The sequence below is a fragment of the Bos javanicus genome, chromosome 7 (assembly GCF_032452875.1).
Source record: "Bos javanicus breed banteng chromosome 7, ARS-OSU_banteng_1.0, whole genome shotgun sequence".
NCBI classification, from domain to species: domain Eukaryota; kingdom Metazoa; phylum Chordata; class Mammalia; order Artiodactyla; family Bovidae; genus Bos; species Bos javanicus.
In genome coordinates, this window is record NC_083874.1 from 8,318,687 (window position 1) to 8,330,452 (window position 11,766).

Consider the following 11,766-nt stretch of genomic DNA (forward strand, 5'->3'; position numbering starts at 1 on the left):
TTTAGGAGGGAAATGCATTCTCTTCTGGAACATCGAGATGGATCCCAGAACTGCAAGCATGTGGACTTTAGCCCCCTGAGACCCATTCTAGTTTGAGCTTTGGATCCATAGAACTTCAAGTCATTATCTATTTATCTATTTATATCTATCTATGGACAGAGGTTAATAACATTGTATAGGAGGTGGTGATCAAAACCATCTCCAAGAAAAAGAAATGTAAAAAGGCAAAATGGATGTCTGAGGAGGCCTTACAAATAGCTGAGAATAGAAGTTAAAGCAAAGGAGGAAAGGACAGATATATCCATCTGAATGCAGAGTTCCAAAGAATAGCAAGGAGAGATAAGAAAGCCTTCCTAAGTGATCAGTGAAAAGAAATAGAGGAAAACAATAGAATGGGAAAGACTAGGGATCTCTTCAAGAAAATTAGAGATACCAAGGGAAGATTTCATGCAAAAATGGGCACAATAAAAGAAATGGTATTGACCTAACAGAAGCAGAAGATATTAAGAAGAGGTGGCAAGAATACACAGTAGAACTATACAAAAAGATCTTAATGACCCAGATAACCATGTTGGTGTGATCACTCACCTAGAGCCAGACATCCTTGAGTGTGAAGTCAAGTGGGCCTTAGGAAGCATCACTATGAACAAAGCTAGTGGAGGTGATGGAATTCCAGCTGAGCTATTTCAAATCCTGGAAGATGATGCTGTGAAAGTGCTGCACTCAGTAAGCCAGCAAATTTGGAAAACTCAGCAGTAGCCACAGAACTGGAAAAAGTCAGTTTTCATTCCAAGAATGTTCAAACTACAGCACAATTGCACTCATCTCACATGCTAGTAAAGTAATGCTCAAAGTTCTCTAAGCTATGCTTCAACCGTATGTGAACTGAGAACTTCCAGATGTTCAAGTTGGATTTAGAAAAGACAGAGGAAGAACCAGAGATAAAATTGCCAACATCTGTTGGATCATCAAAAAAGCAAGAAAGTTCCAGAAAAACATCCACTTCTGCTTCATTGATTACACTCAGACATGACTGAGCAACTGAACTGAACTGATCTATCCATCTATCTATCTACCTATCTATTTATCTATCTTTGCATATACACAGCCATATATAACATATATACATAGTTATAATGGTATAATTTGCTACAGCAGCATGCGTGCATGCTTAGTTGTTCAGTTGTGTCCCATTCTTTGGGACCTCTTGGACTGTAGCCTGCCAGGCTTCAGCGTACATGGGATTTTCCAGGCAAGAATACTGGAGTGCGTTGCCATTTCCTACTCCAGGGGATCTTCCCGACCCAGCGATTGAACTTGATTCTCTTGCATTTCTTGCACTGTCAGATGGATTCTTTACCACTCTGACACCTGGGACACCCCAGTAAAATATAAATCATATATTTTTATCCAATAAGATTTTGTTCAAAAAACTGAGTTTAAGCCTCTCAATTTATTCACTTAGGTTCCTCCAGGTAGTATTTTCCATTGAAATCCCACCTTAAATGAAGAAAATTAGAGTCAATTTGGAGATAGTTGCTTCCGTTAACTGATACAGGGAATCCCACACTGCATGAGTGTAAATATGGTTTTGATTTTGAGAACTTTGAGGTGTTAAGATAGAAAAAGTAATTAAAATTATTAATTAGATCACCCATTCTACCTTAAATCTTTGTGTTTAAATTTCTACTTTCCTTGGACTTCATGTTAACTATGCAATGTTCATTTTAAAAATTTCTTTACCTTCCAACAGTCTTGTAAGGTTTCTTTTAATAGAATAAATTGGATTATAAATGATTCTGTGTGCATGTACATATGTGTGTGTGAGCATGGTTATTTGAAAGAGAAATGTATACAAATAGAGACACATATGTATTAGGTTTCTCAGGTGGCACCAGCAATAAAGATTCTGCCTGCCAATGCAGGAGACTTGGGTTCTATCGTGAGTTGGGAAGATCCCCTGGAGGAGAGCATGCAACCCACTCCAGTATTCTTGCCTGGAGAATCCCACGGACAGAGGAGCCTGGTGGCTACAGTCCATGAGGTGGCAAATAATTGGATACCAATGAGCGACAAACACTTACACATATACACAACTATCTTTTGTGTAGTAATAAATGTTTTATTAATATTTTCCTCATCATTTTGTGACAAAGGTCTGTCCAGTCAAAACTATGTTTTTTTCCAGTAGTCATGTACAAATGTGAGAGTTGGTCCCTAAAGAAGGTCGAGTGCTGGAAAATTGATGCTTTCAAATTACGGTGCTAGAGAAGACTCTTGAGAGTCCCTTGGCATGCAAGGAGATCAAACAACCAATCCATAGGGAAATCAACCATGAATATTCATTGGAAGGACTGATGCTGAAGCTGAAGCTCTAACACTTTGGTCACCTGATGCAAAGAGGTGACTCACTGGAAAAGACTCTGAAACTGGGAAGCACTGAAGACAAAAGGAGAAGGGGATGGCAGAGGATGAGGTGGTTAGATAGCATCACCAAGTCAGTAGACCTGAGTTTGAGCAAATTCTGGGAGATACTGATAGCGAAGCCTGGCATTCTGCAGTCCATGGGGTCACAAAGAGTCAGACATGACTTAGCCACTGAACAGCAACATGTTTTAATTATATAAGCTTGGGTCACTGGCTAATTTTAGATTACCAAAAACTTGGAAATAAGAGAATACCACAGAAGGTCTTTTAAAATGTGTGGAGGAAGCAGTATCTAAATTACAATTTCCTCTTGCACAGAAACATACAGATTCAAATATGCATATGGAAGATAGAGGTGAACTTTAGTCAAATGTAAAGAGAAATGCCTTCCAAATGGTGGCTGAATATAATGTAAGCTTTAGAAATATGGTACAACTTTAAGAAATAAAAATGCAATGTCTAATCACAAAGAACAAAAGCAAGTAATAAGGGATGTGGAAAGTAGTTGCAAATATGTATAAAGTATGATTTATTAGCATCAAGCCCTCCCTCATGACTCAGATGGTGAAGAATCTGTCTGCATTACAGGTGACCTGGATTCAGTCTCTGGCTGGGAAGATCCTCTGGAGAAGGGAATGGCAACCCATTCCAGTATTCTTGCCTGGAGAATTCCATGGACAAAGGAACCTGACAGGCTACAGTCCATGGGATTGCAAAACGTTGGACACAACTGAGCAAGTAACGCAACCTCAACAACACAATGCAGAAGAACACTCATTTTCATTTTTGGTGAAAGCAGTGAAGAATGTGTAAGTGATTGCTCTATTCTTTCAGTTAAAAAAATTAAAAAGCAATGAAAAGAACAGAATATAACTGACATTGATTTTACTACACAAAATTTATAAACTCTCAGACATTCTGCACAAAACTTGTATACATACATAAAACAACTAAGAGGCAAAGAGCAAAAAAGATGAAAAAAATTTTAGTCTTTGAAAGAATACAATCAAAAGCAAGAATCCTGCCAAATTCATGATGCAAAAGCAAAGGAATTGAACAGACAATTTTCAACTAACTTTCTTATTAATATATAAATATATTCAGCCTCACTGGTAATGAAATAATTGCAAAGTAAGCTCATTAGCATGTCCATTTTTACATAATAAATACTCTTTAATTTGAATATTAGGAGGGAGGAGATACTGTGAAAGGTATGTCTCATGAACTACTTTTGTAGGGAAATGTTTGCCAGTATTCCTTTGTCTGGATCCCTCTCATTGTAGTCACTTGGCTCCATCTTAAAAAATAAAAGTCCTTACGTGTCTGTACAACCCTCCACAGCTAATACTCAGTATCTTTACTTCAGTTAATAGCAAAAATCCTTGGACTTTGTTTCTACTTTTACTGGAAGCTTTACACCTCCAACTCACTCTCTTAATGGAGCCTTTATGTCCATCATTTAATGGCCAACACTGACCCTTGCACTTCTCAGTCACTCATTCATGTCTGACTCTTTCCAACCCCATGGGCTGTAGCCTGCCAGTCTCCTCTGTCTATGGGATTCTCCAGGCAAGAATACTGGAGTGGGTTGCCATTTCCTTCTCCAGGGAATCCTCCTGACTCAGGGATCCAACCTGCATCTCCTGCACTGAAGGCGGGTTCTCTACCACTGTGCCACCAGTAATTCAATATTTACATTTCTTTTTGCATTATAAGTTAAAACATTAATTAACCAAGTAAACAAACAACCCCAGTGATCTTGGTTATGAGTTAGTTCAGACTGGCTCAGGTGAACTCAGGTAAATGTTCTTGCCTCCATTCCATTTGACCTTCTCCTTCAGTATTTCCTGGACTCTTGGACTCACCTGGGTGGAGTCTCTGAGGGGAAGTTTGCAACATAGATGTCCCAGGTGCTCTTGGATGACTGATAATGGAGACAGAGGCTCTGTTTCCAGACAAGACAATGGGATGGAGTCAAGCATTGGTCTTCTAGTCAGAATTATGAGTCTGCAAGCAACAGCTATGCCCTGTCCATCCCAAGGTTGCCCAGGCTGAGGGATGCAGCAGAGGAGATATTTACAGCTCCCCATGTCTGCTCATTGGAGAAGGCAATGGCACCCCACTCCAGTACTCTTGCCTGGAAAATCCCATGGGTGGAGGAGCCTGGTAGGCTGCAGTCCATGGGGTGGCTAAGAGTTGGACACGACTGAGCGACTTCACTTTCACTTTTCACTTTCATGCATTGGAGAAGGAAATGGCAATCCACTCCAGTGTTCTTGCCTGGAGAATCCCAGGGGCGGGGGAGCCTGGTGGGCTGCTGTCTATGGGGTCACACAGAGTCAGACACGACTGAAGCGACTTAGCAGCAGCAGCAGCAGCATGTCTGCTCATTAGGTATAATTCCCACCTGTTAGTACCATCTCTAATAATTGATATCCCTGTGGGACACTGGTCTGGACAGATAGGAATATTTTCTTTCCATTTTCTGTTTCTAGGTGACAGTGTCAGATGGATTTAGTATTTATTACTTCTCTCCATGATCTTTCCTGTCCTTCTGGGGGAGTAAAACTTAAGGTCCTATCCCAACTCTGAGTTCACATTTTCTCCAGAGTCTAAGATCGAGGTTTCTGTCTTGACTGGGTCCATGATCAAAGCGTTTACTCCTGGTGGGTCCCAGCCCCTAATATCTCTAGAAAATTACTATTCTTACCTTCAAACAGTGGGATAAATTTATTCTTTTAATGTAAAACCTGGGGCAGTACACTGCTTGAATTCATTACAGTTTTGTAAAAAATGTTAACAATTTTGCACTTAAAGCAAAAGTTAAGTGCAGAAGTTAAGTGCAAAAGTTAAATCAGGTAGTTCTGCATTAGAAAATGTTTTTAATTATAAGAAACTCATAGATCTTACCTCCTTTTGGGGTTTCTACAGCTTAATTTTTAGAAAACCCCATTCTATGTGGTAAGTGTAAAGTGCTAGCCACTCAGTCGTGTCTGACTCTTATGACCCCATGGACTGTAGCCTGCCAGGCTCCTCTGTCTATGGAATTCTCCAGGCAAGAATACTGGAGTGGGCTGCCATTTCCTCCTTCAGGGGATCTTCTCAACCCAGGGATTGAACCTGGGTCTCCTGCATAGGCAGGCAGATTCTTTACCATCTGAGCCTCCAGGGAAGGATAGTACTTCTATGAACTCCATTTTCCATTGCAGAAATGAGCTTCATAGGGATTAGTGATCTGCCAGTTATAATCTGAGTAAGGTATGAGACCTTTTCTGGAATTCCCCAGTTGTTTCCAGCTTTCAAACTCTGGGCTAGTGGTTCTCAGTCAGAGATGCTTTTACCCTGGGTGATATTTGGTCATGTCTGCAGGGGTGCTGCTAAACATCTATAATATAATGCCCAATCAGCAGCCAACACAAATAATGATCCTGCCCAAAAGGAAAACAGTGAGAAAATGATTAAACCTAACCTAGACCATCACTTTCCCACATTAGTGTTCATACCAGTCACCCAGATGCAGGTTCAAATGCACTTTCTGATCAACAGATCTTGCCTGGTGAGTCAACAGACTCCTGGATGGTGTTGATGATGCAGGTACTGGATTTTGACCATTGTTGAGTAAACAAGGCTGTGGTTATGTTTTAGAGTCTTCTACAGAGTTTTACATTTTCTCTATCACAAATCATCTTTGTATGAAATTTTGAAGAAAAGCATGTGCATTCACTCCAGAGGCTGTGAAAATCTGCATCCAGTTTGTGTCCCATTCATGGATCACAGCCTCATCATGGCAAGTAGGCTTGTGTAACTCAATGAAGCTATGAGCCATGCCATGCAGGGCCACCCAGACAGGCAGGTTATAGTACAGAGTTCTGACAAAACATGGTCCATTGGAGGAGGGAATGGCAACCCACTTCAATATTTTTGCTGCAAGAACCCCATGAACAGTATGAAAAGGCAAAAAAAGGGCCCTTGAATCACCCCAAATAATGCACTTCTGGAAAAGTTGGTGTAGTGGGCAGAATAAGGGCTTCCCAAAGATGTTCACGTTCTTATCTCTATAATCTTTGAATATGTTATTTTACATAGCAGGAATGTTTAAATTAAGGTGGTTAGTTGAATAAAGTTCCTAATAAGTCATTTTAAGACAATTAGCCATGATTATCGGAGAAGGCAATGGCACCTCACTCCAGTACTCTTGCCTGGAAAATCCCGTGGACCGAGGAGCCTGGTAGGCTGCAGTCCATGGGGTCACACAGAGTTGGACACGACTCAATGACTTCACTTCCACTTTTCACTTTCATGCATTGGAGAAGGAAATGGCAACCCACTCCAGTGTTTTTGCCTGGAGAATCCCAGGGACGGGGGAGCCTGGTGGGCTGCCGTCTATGGGGTCGCACAGAGTCAGACATGACTGAAGCGACTTAGTAGCAGCAGGAGCAGCCATGATTATTAATCAGTGATCCTCTAAACATGGATGAGAGAGGCAGAAGAATTGAACTCATAGAGATATTTGAAAATCTTAACTGCTGCTAACTTTGGTGATGCGGCGATAGTCAAGGAATGCAAGTATTCTCTAGGAATTGGAGTAGGACAGGAAATGGATTCTTCCCTGGAGCCTCCAGGAGTAATCTGTTGCAGGAAGGGGGACCCCTCTGGGGCCTGAGAGTGGCTTTTGTCTAACACTCAGAAGTGAATTGTCTGAGGAGACATCCATTCTGACAAAGCATGAGACTTTATTCCTTTGATATGCACCTCACCTATCTGGGGTTCCCTGGTGGCTCAGATGGTAAAGAATCGCTGCAATGAGGGACACCTGAGTTTGATCCCTGGGTTGGGATGATCCACTGGAGAAGGGACTGGCTACCCACTCCAGTATTCTTGCCTGGAGAATTCATGGACAGAGGAGTCTGGTGGGCTACAGTGCATGGGGTCTCAAAGAGACACAACTGAGTGACTAACACTTTCACTTTCATTCTGTGTTTTTCACATCCTGAGCTTCCTTGGGGCTCATCATAGGGAGTGGCAGCAATTTGATGACTGCTAGATGGCAGATAATCTTTCCTTCTTGAGTTCCCTCAGGGCTCACCAGCTCACCTTCTGTGGTGGCTGAAATGACTGATTATTGACATCTGTTGTTTACTGATATGGCAGGAAATATTCCATTCCTCAGTTCCTCCTCTTGGTCTGGAATTTGACTAATATTTGGAAGATATTTCACGACTAATTTTTGTCCTTAACGTGGGGTATTTAGTTTTCTTTAATTTACAAAAAATCTTTTGACGTTCAGACTATCTGCCCCTTGTTGCAAAACTTCGGCATGATCTGGTTCCTACCCTTGTATACTTTGAGCTCTCTGCTCAGGGTTACTTGAGATGCTGTTTTCAGCCAACAATGGAATGATCTGATATATTTATGTATTCTAAAATAGTTACCATGATAAATTTAGTTAACATTACCTGAAAAAAAATTACCATTTTTTTCTTGTGGTGGAACATTGAAGAATTACTCTCTTAGCAACTTTCAAAGATATAATAGAGAATCATTAACTGTTGTCATCATGCTCTCTTAGCTCCTCAAGGCATCTTCATTTTTAACTGGAAATTTGTACCTTTTGATCAACATCTCTCCAAAAGCCTGGGTTCCTGGCAACCACTATTCTACTCTCTATTTGCAAAATTTGGCAAATAGATGGGGAAACAGTGGAAACAGCGGCTGACTTTATTTTTCGGGGCTCCAAAATCACTGCAGATGGTGATTGCAGCCATGAAATTTAAAGACGCTTACTCCTTGGAAGGAAAGTTATGACCAACCTAGACAGCATATTAAAAAGCAGAGACATTACTTTGTCAACAAAGGTCCGTCTAGTCAAGACTATGGTTTTTTCCAGTGGTCATGTATGGATGTGAAAGTTGGACTATAAAGAAAGCTGAGCACCAAAAATATGATGCTTTTGAACTGTGGTATTGGAGAAGACTCTTGAGAGTCGCTTGTACTGCAAGGAGATCCAACCAGTTCATCCTAAAAGAGATCAGTCCTGGGTGTTCATTGGAAGGACTGATGTTGAAGCTGAAGCTCCAATATTTTGGCCACCTGATGCGAAAAACTGACTCATTTGAAAAGACCCTGATGCTGGGAAAGATTGAGGGCAGGAGAAGGGGACGACAGAGGATGAGATGGTTGGATGGCATCATCAACTCAATGGACATGGGCATGGGTGGACTCCGGGAGTTGGTGATGGACAGGGAGGCCTGGCATGTGGCGGTTCATGGGGTCACAAAGAGTCGGACACGACTGAGTGACTGAACTGAACTGAACTGAACTGATTTGCATGATTTTGACTTCTCAAAAAGATTCCACATATACATGACCTATGCAGTAAGAAAGGCAACTCACTCCAGTATTCTTGCATGGAATATTCCATGGACAGAGGAGCATGGTGGGCTACATACAGTCTGTGGAATAGCAAAGACTCAGACACAACTGAGAGACTGAGTATGCCTGCACACATGACATAATATATTTGTATCAAGGAATATATCTAATCACACGATAATGGAAATTCCCCAAATTGTTTAGATCCAATGTTGAGAATAAATTTGAGAGAGTGGGAAAACCATAACATGGAAAAACTCTTGAAAATGAGAGAGATCACAAATCTTAATCAAGTGAGTGAAATTAAGTTATATGGAGGAGTTCAAAGAAATTTAACTTCTAGGAAATAAATACAAGAAGCATGTCCTACTTCTCCAATGTAATGAAAGAATCTGAAAAAAGATCTGCAATTTCTGGCTCTGGGTTTTGAACCCTTCAATCAGGTGGCCTTCTTCAGCTAAAGACAAATGGCCTATTTAGAGCTGCCTTTCTAAAGAATGCTTGCATAACCCTCTTTATGTCTTTGTTCCTCAGACTGTAGATGAAAGGGTTAAGCATTGGTGTGACCACAGTGTACATTACTGAGGCAATTTCACTTGAGTGTGAGCTCTGGGTAGCTGAAGAGCTAAGGTACACTCCTAAGCTCGTACAATAAAATAAGGAGACAACTGAGAGGTGAGATACACAGGTAGAAAAGGCTTTAAGCTTTCCCTGAGCTGACGAGATTCCATATATGGAGGAAACTATCTTAGAGTAAGAGTAAAGTATCCCAGACAGGGGACCACCAGCCAGCAGCCCAGCTGCAAAATACATCACCATGTCATTAAGAAAGTTGTCAGAACAGGCAAGTTGGACCATCTGATTGAGTTCACAGAAATAGTGAGGGATTTCTAGCTCTCCACAGAAGGACAGTCTCAACACCATTAAGGTTTGTAACAAGGAATGAAGGACAATGATGGCCCAACTAACCAGAACCAGAATTCCACAGATTTGGGGATTCATGATGACTGTGTAGTGCAGGGGGTGGCAGATGGCCACAAAGCGGTCATAGGCCATTACCGTCAGGAGGAAGTCATCCAAGCCTGCAAACAGTGTAAAAAAAAACATCTGGGTGATGCAGCCTTCATAGGTGATAACTTTGCTCTGTGTCTGGATGTTCCACAGCATCTTTGGGATGGTGGTGGAGGTGAAGCAGATGTCTACAAAGGACAGGTTGGAGAGGAAGAAGTACATGGGGGTGTGGACGCAGGGGTCTGAGACAGCCAGGATGATGAGCAGGTTTCCAAACACAGTGACCAGGTACATGGAGAGGAAAAGTCCAAATACGAGGGGCTGTAGTTCTTGTTCCTCTGAGAATCCGAGAAGAAGAAATTCTGAAACTTCTGTGATGTTCTTTGGTGCCATATAGTGGAAGCGACTACAAGTAAAGGGAAAAAACGTGACTAATTTTCATGCAAGTGAACATTACTCACGTTGTTGAAATGCTACCTTATGTATTTTGTGATTAGGAAATTAATGTCAATATTTTGTTCATGCAATGAGTACAGTGTTTTGGTAATCAAAAGCTCCTGAAATCCAGTCATGGAGAATCAATGTAACAAATAAAAATAAATACAGTCATATGGTGACACATACTATGAATAAAATGAAAGCAAGTGTAAAGGAAAGAGTAAAGAAGGGATGTTATTTTTATGGGTGTTCAGGTAAGACCACAAATAAGTCGACATTTGAAAAGAGACCTCATGGAAGAGAGAACAGGAGCCATGAACTTATCAGGAGAACTGTGTACCTGGCAGGGAGAACAGCCAGTGCAAAGGCCCTGGGGAAGGTGCTCATTTAAGATGTTTTAGTTGAAAAAAGGAAACTGGTGTGGTGAGGGAAATGAATAGGAGGGAGAGTGAGGAGAGATGGTGTCAGAGGATGTTGAGCAAGGTGGTCTCCTTGCTGCTGCTGAGACTGAAAGTTACAAGGAGTCCCTCCTCCATATTACATTTCTCTAGCACTTTATGAAATTGCTGCAAAGGGGGCCTGTATTTTTTTTTTGGAGGTGGGGGCTCTGTTGACTCTTCATTGCTGTGTACAGGCTTCTGTAGTTGCAGGTTCTCTAGTTGTGGTGAATTGGTTTACTTGCCCCGTGGCATGTGGGATCTTAGTTCCCAGACCAGAGATTGAACCTGCATCCCCTGCATTGGAAGGCCGATTCTTAACCCCTGAAACACCAGGGAAGTTGTAGCCTATATGTTTAAATGAATCTCTTCTTTAGTACCTTTTGCTGATTGAGTTCTGGCCTCTGTGTATGAGAATCACTGTGGAATATGTGAGCTCAGTACCCCTGCTCTGAAGACTTCTCACCCTTCGCAAGGCAAGAAAACAAAAGACACACAATAAGACCCTGGCTTCCTAGGCTGTGTTATTTCCATGAATTTTTCACCCTTAACAACCACAAATGATTTACAGTTAGATACAATTCAAGTTGATCAGATAAGATTATGTACAAATGGTATTCAGAAATTCCAGTTTGTAATTTTCCTAGGTATCAATGAAACTTGGTGTTTAATTTTGGTATGACCATTTTATACCATGTATTAAAGACATATAATTTTTTTTCAGTGTTCAACTATATTATATGTCAGTATTGTATCTTTAAATATGGATGTATATATATATGGGGCTGTCCTGATAGCTCAGTTGGTAAAGAATCCGCTTGCAATGTGGGAGATCTGGGTTTGATCCCTGGATTGGGAAGATCCCCAGGAGAACAGAAAGGCTACCCACCACTCTGGCCTGGAGAATTCTATGGACTGTATAGAGTTGGACATGACTGAGCATATATATATGCCTACAAGGAGATCAAACCAGTCAAGCCTAAATGAAATCAACCCTGAATATTCATTGGAAGGACTGATACTGAAGCTGATGCTCCAACAATTTGGCCACTTGATGCAAAGAGCTGACTCGTTGGGAAAA

At 41.2% G+C, this 11,766-nt stretch overlaps 1 protein-coding gene across 1 annotated transcript; it reads right to left on the reverse strand.

Annotated features, from left to right (window-relative positions):
• Positions 1-9,252: 9,252 nt before the first annotated feature.
• On the reverse strand, positions 9,253-10,203 carry LOC133251794 (olfactory receptor 7A17-like). Its single transcript, XM_061424584.1, has one exon. It carries the CDS (start codon positions 10,201-10,203, stop codon positions 9,253-9,255), a length of 951 nt encoding a protein of 316 aa, XP_061280568.1.
• Positions 10,204-11,766: the final 1,563 nt, after the last annotated feature.

What these genes read in the sequence shown, in the direction of transcription:
- LOC133251794 (XM_061424584.1), bottom strand. Translation starts at nt 10,203, where the DNA reads ATGGCACCAAAGAACATCACAGAAGTTTCAGAATTTCTTCTTCTCGGA.